The sequence below is a fragment of the Bufo gargarizans genome, chromosome 3 (assembly GCF_014858855.1).
Source record: "Bufo gargarizans isolate SCDJY-AF-19 chromosome 3, ASM1485885v1, whole genome shotgun sequence".
NCBI classification, from domain to species: domain Eukaryota; kingdom Metazoa; phylum Chordata; class Amphibia; order Anura; family Bufonidae; genus Bufo; species Bufo gargarizans.
The window spans coordinates 64,144,785-64,163,148 of NC_058082.1; the positions used below are offsets into that span (position 1 = coordinate 64,144,785).

General features: G+C 46.9%; 1 protein-coding gene across 4 annotated transcripts in view; it reads right to left on the minus strand.

The window, feature by feature from the left end:
• TFCP2 (transcription factor CP2) overlaps positions 1 to 16,254 on the minus strand; it is a 70,717-nt gene extending 54,463 nt beyond the window's left edge. For all 4 annotated transcript variants that reach the window (XM_044284680.1, XM_044284679.1, XM_044284678.1 and 1 more), the window contains exon 1: positions 15,758 to 16,254. In XM_044284680.1, coding sequence (XP_044140615.1) covers positions 15,758 to 15,879 — 122 coding nt within the window. In that variant the 5' untranslated portion in view covers positions 15,880 to 16,254. The remainder of the gene's footprint in view (positions 1 to 15,757) is intronic.
• Positions 16,255 to 18,364: the final 2,110 nt, after the last annotated feature.

Here is an 18,364-nt window from a genome sequence, read left to right on the forward strand (position 1 = left end):
AAACAGGCCTAATTGAGAGCCCTTGGTTTATCACTCCAGCAGACTGCTACGAGTCTACGCCGAGATGTCAGCACTACGGTGGTTGGGAGAACGACGACAAACTGGAATGAAAGCAAGGGGTGCACTGGGGCAAACCTCTAGATGAACGGATCATCAGATTAGAATAATTGCGTGTAGCGATTCATTCTGTACTGCCACAGGTGTTCATTGCAGTCCCATGGAAGTGAATGAAGTGGCAATGCACATACTCTACCTGCTGCTCTGTTCCTTTAAGGGGTTCATTACAGGGCCCCTGTTATCAGTGGGTGAATAGGGGATAACTTGATAGAACCCCTTCAAAGCCATCCATGTCACCTGTAATATTGATGGCCTATACTTGGGATACATCAATAACAGATCGGTAGGTGTCCCATCACAAAGCCACTCAGCTGACTTCAGAGGCCACAGCCTCAGCCCTTCTTCATTGTCTACCAGGCGCAGCTCCATGAGGTGGCACTTGCTAGAGCGCTGCTGTTCCTTCAATCAGCTGATTGGAATAAGATTTCTATAAGGGTCCATTCACACTTCTGCAATTTCGTTCCACATTTTGCAGAACGGAATTGGGGACCCATTCATTTCTATGGAGCAGTGCGCGATGTGCTGCCCGGATACGGAATTGCGGACCCACACTTTCGTTCCCGAAAAAAATAGAACATGTCCTATTCTTGTCAGCAATAGGCATATTCTATGAGTGCCGGCAAACGCACATTGCCGTGTCCGTGTTTTGCGGATCCGCAAAACACGTTACGGACGTGTGAATGGACCCTTATAATGTAAAGTATTTCGTATTGCACTTCTATTGATTATTGGACAGACGGCAATGCTATAATACCACTCCTTGTAGAAGGAGGCAAGAGGAACCAGAACATCTCCACATCATGAGACCAAAGAGGTGGGAGGCACAGACCTAATTTGAGATGATACATTATCTAATGACACTTATTAAAAGATGAACTCTGTTACTAGATAGCTACAAACCAGAAATGTCAAGCTCCCAATAGTACATGCTAAGTCTTCATACCCCACAATGAGGTCCTGCAAAAGAGCAAATAATCTGTCTGCAGCTGAACTAAAAAAAGGTGCCCTAGCAAATTGTGCCACCGAAGCTAAACAGAACATCAAGAAGAAGAAGCCATGTGTGACTGCCCGGCTATTAGTGACACAGCCCACACCAAGAGGCAGATCTGCACGGTATCCACTTGGCTCTTTGAAGATGTAGCTGCAGGCGGTCAACAAATGAGCGTAGACCAGATCGAAAGTCCATCGTTAGCAACAACAACAAAAAACACAAATCTCTATCAAGACATCAGAGGAGCAGCCCTTAACCATCAGACAGGCTATGTACAAATCACTGAGTGCAGGATGTATAGAAGTGGATATAGTTTAGGAACAAAGACCTACAGCAAAGGCGGAGAACATCACTGCATACATTGTGGATTTGCCATCCAACTTGAGGGTGAAAAATCTGCCATATTTTGAAAATAAATAGGGGGGGGGGGGTATGGGGGACCATATGCCAATTAAAGCTATGGCCAACAGCAGGAGTCTGGAAATGTCCACCTAGTATGGTTGAGAAGGCTGGGTCACTTGCAGTTTTCGATAATCTTCGGGTCTGCTGTAAAAAATGCTGCCGACACTTCAGAAGAGCCGGAGCGAATCAACACAGGCGGACACATGCGCATAAGATAGCTGTAAGGTTTTCGGAACGATGATTGTGGAAAATAGTTTACTTTCAATCTGAAGTGTATGGCCAGCTTAAGGGTATATTCACACATACAATGCAATGCCTACAGACATTTCTGACACTGTAAACATGTTCCATATATCTGAAAGGAGAGGTTTCTGCAGCATGTGTATGTTCTGACAAATGGGACAGTCTCACAACTTTCTCCGACAACTCTGCACCATGAGAATACATCCTAATAATTTGGCTCATATCATAAAGGGCATGTTGAAGAAAAATCGTTCCGTCAATACTTTTTTGGAAGGCAGATTTCACTGGGATAATTATAAAGCTGCCATGTCCCATTTGAAGCCCCCCTGATGTAGAAACACAAAAAAAAAAAAAAAAAACCCCATTTTTGAAACTGAGGGATAAGGTGGCAGTTTTGTTGGTACCATCGTAGGGTACATATGATTTTTGGTTGCTCTATTACACTTTTTGTGAGGCAAGGTAACCAAAAATAGCAGTTTTGGCACAGTTTTTATTTTTTGTTATTTACAGTGTTCATCTGACAGGTTAGATCATGTGGTATTTTTATAGAGCAGGTTGTCGCGGACGCGACAATACCAAATATGACAACTTTTTGGGGTTGTTTGTTTCAGTTTTACATAAAGCATTTTTGAAAAAAAATTTTTTTTTTTTAGTGTCTCCATATTCTGAAAGCCATAGGTTTTTTTTTTTTTTTTTGACCGATTGTCTTAGGTAGGATATCATTTTTTTGCAGGATGAGATGACTTGATTGGTACAATTTTGGGGGGCATAAGCCTTTTTGATCACTTGGTGTTGCAATGTTTGTGATGTAGGTGACCCAAAAATTGAATTTTTTGGCAGTTTATTTCTACGGTGTCCACCTCTCATTTGATATTTATATACGGCAGGTTCTTATGGACGTGGCGATACCTAATATGTGTACTTTTATTTATTACACAATAACAGCATTTTTTAAACAAAATCAAAATCACGTTTTAGTGTCTCCATAGTCCGAGAGCCATAGTTTTATTTTTTCGGCGATTGGCTTAGGTAGGGTATCATCTGTGCGGGATGAGATGACCGTTTGATTGCACTATTTTGGGGTGCATATGACTTTTTGATCGCTTGCCATTACATTTTTTGCGATTAAGGCGACACCGTTTTTTTTTCTCTTTTTCTTTCTTTAAGGTGTTCACCTGAGGTGTTAGGTCATGTGATATTTTTATAGACCAGGTCGTTACGGACGTGGCAATACCCAATATGTCTACTACTTTTTTTTTTTTTTTTTTTTACATTTAACACAAAGCATTTTTGAAACAAAAAAAATCTATTTTAGTGTCTCTATAGTCTGAGAGCCATAGTTTTTTGTTTGTTTTTTGGGGGGGGGGGGGGCATTGTCTTAGGTAGCGCCTCATTTTTTGAAGGGTGAGATGACGGTTTGATTGGTACTATTTTGGGGGGCATAAGCCTTTTTGATCGCTTGGTGTTGCACTTTTAGCGATGCAAGTTTTTTTTAGGTCATGTGATATTTTTATAGAGCCGGTCGATACGGACGCGAAGATACCCAATATTAGGGATCGACCGATATTGATTTTTTAGGGCCGATACCGATAGTTTGTGAACTTTCAGGCTGATAGCCGATAATTTATACCGATATTCTGGGAATTTTCATTTTTGAAAAAAATAAAATTCCTACACAAATCTGCTGAAAATTAATGTTTATTGTTAATGTGTAGTTTTTTTTGTAAATCTTATATTTATACTTAATATTTTGGTGTTTTATTATTATTATTAACTTTTTTTGTTTTTCTAACTTTTAACCCCCTTAGGGACTAGAACCCTTGTCCTATTCACCCTGATAAATCTCTATGAGGGTGAATAGGAGCGCTCACTGCCCCTGCTGCTCTGTGCTTTGTGTACACAGCAGCATGGAGCTTATGGCAGCCAGGGCTTCAATAGCGTCCTGGCTGCCATGGTAACCGATCGGAGCCCCAGGCTTACACTGCTGGGGCTCCGATCGGAGGAGCAGGGGAGAGGGGATCCGCTACACCACCAATGATTAATACGGGGGGGGGGGCTTACTGCGCCACCAATGTTTTTAATGTGGGGGTGGGTGGCACACTGCGCCACCAATGATTAATATACTGGGGGGCGCACTGCGCCACCAATGAGTAATATACTGGGGGCTTGGGGGGGCGCACTGCGCCACCAATGAAGTTAAATCTCTCATTTATTCATATATAGGAGGCGGGAGCTGGATGCAGAATGACATAGCCGGCTCCCGACCAATATGAGCGGTAGCTGAGATCCGCGGCACCTGAGGGGTTAACCAAGGATCGCAGCTACAGCTCAGAGGTCGGGAGCCGGCTATGTCATTCTGCAGCTCCCGCCTCCTGTTCAATTTGAATGAATGAGAGATTTCTCTTCATTGGTGGCGCAGTGGCCACAGCCCCTCCCCTTCTCTTGTCCCCTGTCCTCCCATTGACCCAACCGTCGGGTCACCGCCACCACAGCACGGGACCTGATGGCTAAGGAGAGGGAGCTCAAACCTCCCATATGCCGCGGTCAGCGATGACCGCGGCATGAGGGGTTAATCTATGGGCATCTGCGTTATCACCGATGCTGGTGGATGCAGCAGGGATCCGGCTGTCAGTAACAGCTGGCTCTCTGCCGCTGATCGCGGCACCACACGTGGGGGAGAGTAAGGACCGCAGGACGAGCATGCTCGTCCTGGGGCACAAAGTACCAGCCCTTTAGGACGAGCATTCTCGTCCTGGGTCCTTAAGGTGTTAACAAAATGCAAAGTGAACAAAATAAATAAATAATAAAAAAAGGAATCTAATCCAATCACTTTTTGGTGCGACCAGCCTTTGCCTTCTAAGGCTACTTTCACACTAGCGTTCAGAACGGATCCGTCTGCATTATATTGTATAAAATTTTCGAAGTGTGAAAGTAGCCTGAGCGGATCCGTCCAGACTTTTACATTGAAAGTCAATGGTGGACGGATCAGTTTGAAGATTGAGCCATAGTGTGTCATCTTCAAACGGATCCGTCCCCATTGACTTACATTGTAAGTCTGGACGGATCCGCACGGCCAGGCGGACACCCGAACGCTGCAAGCAGCGTTCAGGTGTCCGCCTGCTGAGCGGAGCGGAGGCTGAACGCCGCCAGACTGATGAATTCTGAGCGGATCCACGTCCACTCAGAATGCATTAGGGCTGGACGGAAGCGTTCGGGTCCGCTTGTGAGCCCCTTCAAACGGAGCTCACAAGCGGACAGCCGAACGCTAGTGTGCAAGTAGCCTAAACAGTATCATTTCTTCTAGGTAGACTTGCACAAAGTTTTTGAAGGAACTTGGCAGGAAGGTGATTCCAAACATCTTGGAGAAAAAAAAAAAAAAACATACATGTTCTGTGGAGGTAGGCTTGCTAAAATCCTTCCGTCAATTCATCTAATCCCAGAAAGAATTGATGATGTTGAGATCAGGGCTCTGTTGGGGCCAAATCATCACTTCGATCTCAGTGTAAAGAAGAACTAGGAGTCCTTGTTCATAATGATATTGGTCAAGTGTTTCGGATAGTTGTCTTGCTGCAGAGTAAATTTGGAGCCAATCAGACACCTCTCCGATGGTATAACATGATGGATAAGTATCTGCTTGTATTTCTCAGCACAAAGAAACAAGCAACGCTGAGGACCGTAGGACACAATGCAGCAGATGAAAGGCACATCATGCTTACTTCCACCTGGTATGGAGGAGAAGGTGGAGTCACTTGCATCTCTAGATGACTCTGGGTCAGCAGCCGAATCCTGCCAACACTGCATACAGACATTGGCACCAACACATCAGACGGTATGGACCTTCCTGTAAAGACATCCACGCTGGTCATTTAGCTGATAAAGCAGACTGGTTCACCTCAGGAAGCTTTCACCCGCAGCCTCTGTTATTGTAAGACAGTCTGGACTAAGCTACGGTGGATTTGAGAAAGAAAGCTTTGCATTCCTTACTGCATGTAACATCTCTCAGCAACAAGCAGTCCACTGCGAAGAATTCAAGCCTATGTCAGAGGGTGCAGTCCTAGCTATAAGGGTCATAAAAGATGTGCCTCTAGTACGGTTTGAGGCAAATTTTCTCTGCTTTACTAACACTTAAAGGGGCTGTGCAGCCAGTTTGCATTGATGACCTATCCTCAGGAGAGGTCATTAATATCTGATTGGAGGGGGTCCAAACCCCCCCCCCCCAAATCAGCTGTATGAATAAGAGAATACGCTCCATGAGAGCTCTGCTTCTCTTTACTATATACTGCCTGTCTCGGAAGCGAATGTAATCACAAGTTCTCGCACCATTCACATGAAGATAGGTCATCAATACTAACAGGCTGCACAAACCCTTTAACACAAAAGTGGGCAAAACTGAGCTTTAAAAAGGAGGCCATGTGCCTTAGATGGCCTTTGGCTTACACTCGTCAGCTGTCAACTATTCCTCCTGATGCCACTACATACACATGCTTGGATGGTTGGTCGGTCATGCCGAAATTGGCAGGTTCGACCACAATACAATGCGCTTGGTAAGCTGTGAGGGGGCATCATCATTCACTGGAGCGCAACAGCCTCTACAAATAGCTGATTGGTGGGTGTGCCGGCAGTCAAACCTCCATCAATCAGATACTGATGACCTATCCTGAGGAGAAGCCAGCAATACTCTACACCCGTGTATAGCCAGCTTAAGTCACACGACTGCCTTGGTCCAAGATCTACTTTGCGTGCAAGCAACACAACTGGTGCAACTTGTGCACCCAAAGCAACTTCATGCACGTGTTGTACACTAATGGAAAGTGTTACTCAAGCATTTCTAAGGAGGCATTTAGTCTGCAGACTAGTCATATAGCCAATGTGTTGAGCAGCGAGGATTACCTTTAAAACAACAACTTCACACACAAAGTAACCAATCCCAAGAACAAAGGAGCATTTGACTTCTGATCTTTAGATCTTCAAGTCTGTACGTAATCTCTCCATCCATCACTACGGTATGGCATGTCCACCGCCAGATGCCAGGAAAATACTTTTGATGCTGAAACTGCAAAATCCCACATATCCTGGCACCGTCCTGAAGTACAATGAATGAAGAGAATCAATGCCAAAGGGACCTGGATGACCTTGTGTCAAAACAATGCTGTTTGCCCTGGTGCCCATTTGAGACAACTGCTGGCTTTGTGTAAGCACACCGTATTAAAGGCTGCGTTCTTCTGTACCTGCATGAGGTACATCATGATGAATGTTGATGCAGGACCAAAACCAACAAAGTAGATATGAAATCGCTCCATGATGTCATCTGAACACCTCAGGCATACACCATATATCATATGTTCAGCAATTATACGCCAGTGGAGACTGAAGCAATAGGGGTTTGCCCAGAATTAAATATCCTTCGGTAGGTCATCAATATCTGACCACAGGAGGTCAGACTCCTGGCACCCCTGCTGTGAAACTTGGATGAGTCACATTATTATGGCCACTTCTGCTGTCAGAGGCGCGTAGCTCATGAAGGAAGTCACGTGTGGTGAGCTGGCTTGGTGGGTATATAAAGTGTGTGATAGGCTGTCTGCACACATATCCTTCGTTGTGAACCCCACTGCGTATGGGGCTCTGGAGCAAGTTACAACAGCACAAAAGGCTTCAATTTTAGCAGCAGTATCGGAACTGGACCTCAGCTAATTGGCAAAGGGTTGCCTTCTCCGATGATTCACGTTTTCTTCTTCATAGTTGGAGTGAAGGACGAGAAACATCACAGAACACCCTGGAAGAACACAAGCTGGTGGTGGCAGCATTATGGTCTGTGGAAGGTTTTCATGGCATTCTCATCCATGTGGAAGGCACTCTCAGCCAATTTGGGTGCAAATCCATCCTTTCAGATCATGTACATCCATACATGCCGATTGTCTTCCCTTGGGTGGATGGGATCTCCCAGCAAGACAATGCTACATGTCACATGGCTAGAAATGTCTGACATTGGTTGGAAGAGCATGACCGAGACTTCCAAGTACTACCCTGGCCCCCTAATTCCCTGGACCTGACCCCAATTGAACATCTGTGGGACCACCTCGATCCTCATGTTTGCTCTAGGGATCCTCCCCCTCGCACCCTCCAGCATCTGTGGGATGCACTGCAGTCAGGGTGGCTCCAGATACCGATGACAACCTACCAGGACCTTACTGAGCCAATACCAGCCCATTAGCTGCCGTCTGTGCTGCACAAGGCGGTTAAGTCTATGCTCTTCCCCATAATATCCAGAATTCTGGAGCAAGCTTTTCTTAGAACTCTGCCTGGTGTCATTCCTCTGTTACTCCTCCTGAATATTTATAAGCAAATTGACAACTGGGTGTCACCAGTGAGATAACCAGCCATTTAACCCCACAACTTATACTAAATTGAGTGCGTCACCAGGAAATTTATCGATAAACCAGGTACACCGTAAGCAGGACTAGATCAGCTGAATGTAAAGATACCATTTACTTCATGATCCATTGCTTCATTCTGGAGAAAAACTACTTCAAATGTATATGCAAATGAGCAGTCAAGTGCACCAAGGGCGGGTCCATGCCACTCTGTGCACCCTTGCTGCCATCTCTCATTCTTAATTGATAGGGCCAGGTGAGATGACTATGCAGAAATCTGGTCCTGTCAATCAAGAAGAGGGAGCGGAAGGTGGAGGAAGCAGGAGGAGCGGGAGTGCACAGAGTAGCTTGGGCCCACCCTCGGTGCACTTAACTACTCATTTGCATGACTTTCTCCAGAATGAAGCAATTTATCTGTAAGTGAAAGGTAGCATTACATTCAGCTGAGCTAGCCCTACAAGACAGTGTGTCTGGTTTATCAGTGAATTCCCTGGAGACAGATCTGAGATTAAGGGCTCATGCACATGACTGTATGTATTTTTCTGTCCGCAAAAAACACGGATGAAGTCAGTGTGCATTCCGTATTTTGCGGACTGGAACAGCTGGCCCCTAATAGAACAGTACTATCCTTGTCTGTAATGCGGACAGTAATAGGACATGTTCTAATTTTATGTGGAAGAGACATACAGAAACGGAGCAACTTCCCTTTTTTTTTTTTTTTGCGGACCCATCAAAGGACACGGAAGGAAAATGTTAGTGTGCATGAGCCCTAATACAGTACTGCATGACAGTTTCACACACAATAAAAGACAACATAAATGTATCGCTCCAAACTGTATGAAGCTTCATGACGACAGGCGAGAGCTGTGGTGTCAGTGGAACAGCAGAGACTCCAGACACTACAACATGCCAAGTCTGCACTATTTATTTAAAATCTAGAAAGCAGATTTCCATGTTTTACTAGAAACCTAATTTAAAAAACAAAAAACACACAACAAGTCACCCAAATGTCTAACCGGAGTAACAAGTCTGAATGTTCCCAATGACTGGCACGACAAGGAAGGAACATCTGTACTGTAAACACCGAGAACCAAGACGTCTTCTGATTTCTTCATGTTTGTTATGGAAACAAACTAAGAAGAGATGAAGCAACTTGAAGACTGAAACTGCCGCCAGAGCAGACAAGACACAGCATGGCGAGCCCGTCCCGTCATATACCCACGGCAAGACCTGATCGTGACCAGCACTCCTATGCAGGCTTGGGAGACAAACTGCTGCAAGACACTTCTGGTGCCGCTTATCTTGGGGGAAGGGTAGTTCAGCCACCACAAACAGCAGACATTATCTGATAGAAAACCTTTACTAGCCAGTCCTCTTAAAGCTGAACACACACACACACAAGAAAAGCTTTGCTGGATTCAATGGAGACGGCCTTGGCCATACCACAAGCGGCAGATCACCATCCAGGAATTTCCATTAAAAAAAATATATATATATATTTTGTGATCAGATATGGGGGTGGCCATCTTTCCCGAGTTGTTCTTAACAGCATTAAAAAATTACTTTCCGGCAGCCCCATGGGCCATAGACACAATGGTCAGGAGGGGACCTCAGTGACTTCTATGGGAGAGTTTTCTGGGCATGCTCTGTGCCCTGTGCAGAGGTCATTGTACAAGGAAAGAAGAGATACCGGTACGCTGACAATCACCTACTGTGAATGGAGGATCCTGATTTAAAGTAGGGCTGCACAATATGGGAATTTTGTGCGATTGCGATTAGGGCCCTAAAAATTGCAATAACGGTATGCGCTGCGATATTTTAAAGGGAATTGTGCTAGAGGTCTATTTGCTTGGATTTTCAAGGCAAAAGCACACACAAATTACTGATAATGCAGAAATGTAGTTATGCTTAACTCAAGAACTGAAATGCACAGTGTTTTTCAAAATAAAACATCTTTTACTAACTTAAATAACATATTTGCATTACTGAAAAAGTACAAAATACAAAACTTGCCATTTTCTTAATAGCACTGCACAAAACAGATAAATAAAATAGAATAAATAAAAACATTTGTTCATTAAAATAACGACTTGCCTCCAGCCCCTCCTCCCTCCCCAAACTGTAACTGATGTATCGCCGGCCGCGCTGTGCAGCATAGCGGCCGGCAATACATCCGTGTCAACCACGTAAAAAGTCAACCATCGCTTTTGGGGGGGAAAAGTTTGTCTTATAAAGCGAAAAATATGGTAATATAATTGCAGCATTTTTGGGTCGGCCAATTAGCGATTGCGATATGCGATTGCTTTGGCGATATATTGTACAGGCCTAATTTAAAGTTATCCTTTTTCCATTGGATATCAGAAAGGTGACCGCTGGCCCCCACGATCAAAAGAACATGGACCCTGTGCCCCTCTGTATGAATGGAGTGGTGGTCGAGCAAGCGTGCTAGCACCCCACTTATCTCTGAGACTGCTGGAGACTACCAAGCACTATACTTGTCTTCAGCAGTTTCACATCTGAGGCAGATACCATCACCGCTGGAACTCACTGACTATAATGGGGCCAGCAGAGATCCTGTCCGCCATCCAGAAACCAGAATACCCGGCCACAGGTGTGAAAGAATGGTTAAGGGGTTGTGCAGTGGGTTTATATGAGGTCCTATCCTCAGGATTTGTCGTCAATTAAAGACTGGCGGGGTCTGACTCCCAGCACACCCCTTCCCTCCGAATAGGCGGGATTATAGGGTCGCAGTGCTAGAGCAAGCGCTACTTTCTCTTTAAAATTACCTGCACGTGATCTTTGTCTAATTATAACTGCGCACCCCCTCTTTCACACGTCTGAAGATGCCCAGGAAGCATCCGTTTTCGGTCTTTGTGGCCCATATGTATCACCCATATTCTATGGACACTGCTTGGCTGAAAAATGGCATCTCTTAATCTGTGTCAACCACAGACCAAACATCCGTGTTGAACCCATGATATTCACAGAGCTATAGTGTGTGAGGGATCCGTAATCATGGACAAAGTAGGGCACGCTCCCGTGGTGTCACCACTGAGGTGCGAGACACATTAAAGTCAATGGGTACGTGAGCTGCCCGCGGAGACCATGGACAGCACTCGTCCACAATTCACCGACGTGTGAAAGAGGCCTAAGAAAGCTTTCACAAATCTTCCCCACCATCACTACATCCGTCTTAGGCCCGGGCAGAACGTAGAGAATAATGATCGTACACTGCCCTAGTAACCAGGGCCTTGCCCTGGTGTATGCCAGGCATATGGGCTACGGCTCATGCCATCCACTTGGTGCCTTCCCCATCTATTCGGGATCTGTAAAAGCACTTCATAAGACGTTATACGCTCTCATGTGGAAAGGGTGACATCACAGTCTCCATGAAGTAACGGAAGCATGGCCCAGGCCGAAGGAATGTCCGCTCGTCACTTCAGGAGAACTGGGCCACAATTTGTTTCCAACAGATCTATAAAAAGGCAGACACCTGTGGGCTCTGGGGTGGATACAATGGACTGAATGCAAAAATGTATTATTTTTTTTAAACAATGTGCCCTGGGTCTGACGTCTTTCTCCCTCATTGTCCGGAGAGTTTGTCCAGCTTAAAAATGCATGGCGGTTGTTTGTACCGATTTGTATCTATTAAAAAAAAAATATGTCATACAAAAGACATCATGAAACAAAAACTCAAGTCAGGCATTACTGGAGCCTGTATGTGGCAGCACCCCGAAACAGAAGCTACCGCTGTGTACAGGCAGCGTCTTGGTGTCCGCCTCCAAAGTGGAATGGAGACTGATCGGAGGCAAACTGATGCATGCTGAGTGGATCCGTTTCTATTCAGAATGCATTAGGGCAAAACTGATCTGTTTTGGACCGCTTGTGAGAGCCCTGAACGGATCTCAGAAACTGAAACCAAAACGCCAGCGTGAAAGTAGCCTTAAGGGTGCAAAAAAAATCCAGGTACATGGCACATATTCTCCATGCAGGCACCAGTGGTGCAGATTTTACCCTTTCAAATGCAGAGAGATCTGGACCAAATCAGCAACAAAATACTCAAGCAATAGATGCAGATTTAGCGCGGAAACCGGGTACAGACTACACTGCCGTGCGCGTATATCCGTGCGGTGCAGATTACATGTGGTTTATAAATCCAGATTTTAGTGCAGAAAGTCCACTGAGTAATTTAATACAAGCCAGCAAAGTTAATGAATGAGACTTTCCAAATCTTACGTACACTGTGCGTATTTTGTATGCACAGAAATTGACCTCTCAACATACAAGAAATGGCAAGAAACAGTCAGCAACCAATCATTCTGCAGGGTGTCGAGGCAGGACCGGGAAACGGGGACACACGCAATGGGCTGGGGGGCGGATCAGCGAGGCGAGTAATGCTTCCTTTATTATTTTTCCTCTCTGGACAACACCTATATGTAATATATAACATTGATGACATATAGCTAGGTAGGGACCTGCACCTATCTCCAGAACGGGGAAACCCCTGAAGTGATGGGCAGCACACCGCGCAAGCACGGTCACCTTCTGTTCACTGCTATGGGAGTGCTGACTTGGTTATTTCTGGCAGTCCCATAGATGCGGCAGCACATGCGCAGTACGCTCTCCATTCACCGCTATGGTGCTTCTGAAAATGCCCAATTGCACTCACTCAGCTATTTTTGGTACTCCCATAACAGTTAATGGAGAGCACCCGCTTATGCATGGTGTGCTCTCCTTTACTTCAGGGGCCTCATTCTGGAAAAAAGAGCGGGTCTCAGAGCAGGACCCCCACCTCTCCGACTCTGATGGCAGAGTTTTCTGCAGGCCCTGCTTTTTCCTTCGTGCTGGGTCTGATCCAACTACCCCCAATATCTGCAGTAAACTGTACGAGAACAATAGAGAAAGATAACTGAAGACGGTAGAAAACACAAGATAGCCCTGACCTCGTAATAGACAAGCATGCTTGGCTAAGAAGAGGGGGGTTGAACGAGACCTAACAAATCTGTATGAGCAGCTTTCACTCACTGTAGGAGCCAAACAATAAGAACTTCCATAGAGATCAATGGAAAACAACCCAAAATGTCTAGATGCATCACCTACCTGGACCAATGCCACATGGCAATTGTAGGGTGTATAAAACTGCCCCATCAGTTTACAAGAGAACGGGCCGGATGCAAGTAGCGCCACAAGGTGCGCACAGGCTGCTTCCTCTATCCGTGCAGGTATATTATGGGATACGGATATTTCCTCTTCATACACTGCCCCAGGGCTGGAACTAATGCCAACTGCTGAGGCTTTTGAGTAATCGTAGCTTCTTGGCACTGTTATAAAGGGCAGGTACCCACCTTGGCTAAACAATAACTTCATACCTGATGCCTATTGCTCATTTTTTTCAGGGCCGCAGCAGGTCCGGCTATACATGACCGCACTGTCGGCCCATACAGGCTCACATTACTTGGTGTAAAGAGCTCCTCTCAATGTGCACAGCAGAGGACTATGCCGCCCAAGTGCAACCAGGTGGACTGATCACCTAAACCGACATGGCAGAAAAGTGTGAGGGGGACGACGACCATGGGCTGCCTAAGACCTCCACACGGCTAGCACACTGACCCATTCATTTCTATGGGGTCATGCACCCACATTTACCAGAACATGTCCTCTCCTGGCCATTTCTATCGATGGGAGTGAGAAAAGTGTGGAGCGCACATTGAGAGTATCCGTATTTTGTGGATCCGTCGCTGACTTGATTTAAGGACACAGCTATATTATACATGAGGTCATATAGTACATGTCAGGTTTGCAATATACCGGTAGTTATTAGTGAAACTGCAGGATAAGTACCTGGAAGATGGGCCCATCAAGCACAGTCTACAGATGGCCTGTTTATAAGTCTATGGCCGGGTTCATTCGCACAACCGCTGTTTTGTGGACTGCATATTGCACATTCGCAAAACATGGATACCGGTCGTGTGCCTTCCGCATTTTGTGTAACGGTCCTATCCTTGTCTGTAATACGGACAATAATATGACATGTTCTATTCTTTTGCAGAATGAACATGGAACGCACACAGAGTGATTTCCGTTTTTTTTGCGGCCCCATTGAAGTGAATGGTTTGCAAAAAAAACTAAAAACCTTGCGCATGAAACCTTAATCTGTGCTGAATGGATGTGATGGTACACGCAACCAAATCGGCTATGGAGCAAAAAAGAAAGGGGTCGTTGTGATTAAAGAGAACCGGTCACCATAAACTGCAGTCGGCTCTGCAGGTTATAGAGCAGGAAGAGCGGAGCAGAGCGATATACGGTTATGCAAGAAAAGATTCAATGTAACGTGTACTTAATTTACCTGACGCCTCTTTCACGTTTATTTTTTTGTGGATTGGATGTGGACACTGCATGCTGTCCGCATCTGTGTTTCCGTTCCATGGCCCCGCCAAAAAAAAAAAAAGGTCCTGTTCTTGTCTGGTTAATGGACAAGAATAAGCATTTGTAACATAGTGCGGGACCCGAGGAAGTGGAAAATGCAGGATGGACACAGACCGCAAAACACGGATATGGTCCTGTGCACGAGGCCGTTATTCACACATCAGTGATTTTCCACTGACCACGGGTCAGAGAGACCTGCACTACTTTGGTCTATGATGTGGACCAAATGTGGCAACATCCGTGTTCTGTCAGAGGGTCATGAACCATTGACAGGAGATGCTCTGGAAGTTTTCAGCTGAGCAACGCCCGTGTAATACGGATGACACACGGACATCTTTACGGATGAACCACTGACCGCCTTTTCACGGATGAGAGAAAGACCTAAACCACTGCTCATTTTGGGTATAATAGTCCTGTAGGCAGTCTAAGGGATCATGCACACAACCCTTGTTTGGCGGTGTTCAATTCGCAGATCTCTGCTGAACGGAAATACGGAGACAGAATGCTCACGTAGAGTCATTTCCGTATTTTTAAGTGAATGGTTCTGCATACGGACCGCAAGAAATGTCCGGCGATCCGGCTCAGTTCCTCTGCAGCGTGAAGTAGAAAACCCCTGAGGTGAGCTGCGCCACAACTGACCCAATAGCTTTCTACGGAATTGTTCTCATACATGAAACAGCGTCAAACACAAGAACGCTGGGCGCTCAGTTCTCCTGCCCGATGCTGTCAGTGGACAGACGCCAGAACGGTGACATGCGCTGTGCCCAGCCACAACTGACACAAGTGAGGCGGCCCTTACACATTGACTGGCAGCCTTCCCAGTATGAGTGTGCATAGACATTACAGATTAGCTCCGCCCATTGGACTCCCATTGACAGAATGCGCAGAGATTTAGATGGATACATTATAAGTCACTCTCAACACGCTATATCCCCCTGCCTGCACATTGGGATACATTTTGGAAATGACGGGTTCCTTCTAAGTGGCCAATCAGGTCATTGCGCTTATCGTCCAAGCAGCGACTTGAAATAAGAGCCACAATCTGATTGGTTCCTAGAAGCAATGGCTTCACTTTTTCCATGACAGAACATTTTTGAAGTTTTATACAGAAAACGATCTTGCGGTTTTATAGTAGCGCCAAGAATCCGGTAATCCCACCAGCGCCATGCTGGAGAGACACCGGCCTGACCTGGTAACATATATTTACCTCATACTGTAGGCGCCAGCACCCAACTCTTGCCCAATCCCAGATAAACTGGCATCGAAGTCCTGCACCAGTCCGGATTCAATGACTTCATCAGCCAGAGGTAACTTTAATGCCCAGGCCATGCTTGCAGGAGGAGGAGGAGGGGGTCAGCAGAAATGTCACAGTCCGCGGAGTCACCAGCGCTACACTAACCACACAGACACGGAGCCGAGCCCGCCGAGAGGATATGACGGCTGCTGGACGAGGACATGCCAGGGCTGAGCCTCACCGCCGCTTCCTACGGGATCATGGTGGGCGCCGGAGGAGGCATCACAAGGAAAGCCGCAATGTGCCTGGAAACCAGCCTCCCCGGTACACTGCGTGCCCAGCGCTCGTCAACATGTACCGGGCACCGGCGGGCTCCTCTCCGCTGCTTCCCTCGGGACACAGGCGGCTCAACAAGGCAACATGGAGGCAACGCAGGAGCAGCGGCTGCGGCAACCGACACGACGCACAGCGTGACGTCAACAGAGCACGCCTCCTACTCGGCAGCGATCCACCAATCAGGCACTTGTCAGGAACTCCCCTGGCGATAGGCTGGCAGACGCTCTAGCTGAGGGGAAGACGGCGAGTGGGCGGAACTTGCCTCTGATTGGCCGGCTAGGAGCATGTGCGAGCCAAGGAGTTCGCGGCGTGACGTCATCGTGTGTCACAGGGGAAGTGGACGGTGTGTGTGCGGGGACTTATTACATAAGGGCACATTCCCAGCTGCTGCGGTCTGGACGGGTGGCACCTCCTGCAGATAGGCTGGGGGCAGGCAAGGGGTTACTGCAGGACACTGGCTGTTTGGTGCTGGATGACGGGTCATAAAAATGATGAGAACGTGAGATGAAAATAAGGAGAGTAATGCAGCCTGTGAAAACTGAGCGTGCTGCAGCCCTGGAGGCTGGCATGGCTGCACTTCACAAACTGGCTCAGAGAAGGGTAGGGTTGCCGCCTTTCCCAACAAAAAATACCGACCAAGTTAAGCCACACCCCAAATAGGTTGTGGGCGTGGCTTAACACAGGGCGTTAAAGGGGTTCTTCACTTTCATTTAACTGATGATCTATCCTCTGGATAGATCATCAGCTTCTGATCGGCCGGGGTCCGACACCCGGGACCCCCGCCGATCAGCTGTTTGAGAAGGCAGCGGCGCTGCAGTTTACCGCCGGGCCGCCCGCCCACTGACGTCGCGACTAGTATCAACTACAGTGGGCGCGGCTAAGCTCTGTTCACTTGAATGGAGCTTAGCCGCGCCCACTGTAGTTGATACAAGTCGTGACGTCAGTGGGCGGGCGGCCCGGCGGTAAACAGTGAGAAGGCCGCGCCGCTGCTGGAGCGCCGCTGCCTTCTCAAACAGCTGATCGGCGGGGGTCCTGGGTGTCGGACCCCGGCCGATCAGAAGCTGATGATCTATCCAGAGGATAGATCATCAGTTAAATGAAAGTGAAGAACCCCTTTAAAGGGATTAGCATCATAGACGATGGGGGCCTATCGCTAGGATATGCCCCCATTGTCTGATAGGTGCGGGTCCCAGCGCTGGGACCCGCACCTACAAGCAGAACGGAGCGGAGAAACTTGAGGAGGGCGCATGCGCACCCGCCCTCCATTCATTTCTATGGAGCCGTGCGTTTCTAGCCATGCGTTGGGTCGGCTATTTCCGTCGGCCCCATTGAAATGAATGGGAGCGTTGGCCACGCATACACGGTGCACTCCCATTCACTTCAATGGGAGAGGCGGGGAGCTGCGCCTGGTGGTGGACGGACCCCCGGGGTCCTCCAGCCACAGCTCTCCCCGGCTCCGTTCTCCTTGTATGTGCGGGTCCCAGCGGTGGGACCCGCACCTATCAGACAATGGGGGCATATCCTAGCGATATGTCCCCATTGTCTGAGATGGGATAACCCCTTAAAAGGGATTCTGTCATCAGGATTTTAGTGATAGAGCTTTTCGCATCAACACATCAGTCTCCTCGATTTAGTTTAATATATATACTAGTCTTACTGCCATGGGTCATTTCTGAGTAGGCAAATTTGCAACCCTATTAAAAAAAAAGGTACACAGTTCTTCAACTGCAGAGGAGCACTCATTACATAGATGGAGTAAAGAAAGGCCATAATGGGGGTCATTCATCCTAAATAAATCAAGGCCTTTGAAACACATTCAGGGCAGGTGATCATGTACACCATAAAAGATTGGGGGCACCTGGAACAATACAACTTTGTGCACTCTGTGCTGCATATAGGCTACTGTAAAATCAAGTCACAGATCAAAGTGACAAGAGGGGTGGCACCATCTGTCACTCAGACATGCATCAAGGCCTGGGGGGGCAATGCCACATGGACTCTGGTGGTGGCACAGAAACATGCATCAAGGTTTTTGGGCAATGTCACAAGTACTCTGGGGGTGACATAGAGACATGCATCAAAGTGTTGGGGCAATGTCACATGGACTGTAGTGTGGTGGTGGCGGTGTCACAGAGACATGGATCAAGGTACTTTTACAGTACTTAGAGAGTGTCTTCAAAGTTTGAGATGGTAAAGTGGGTCAGACAACAACTATTGAAAAACAATATATTTTATAAGAATTTC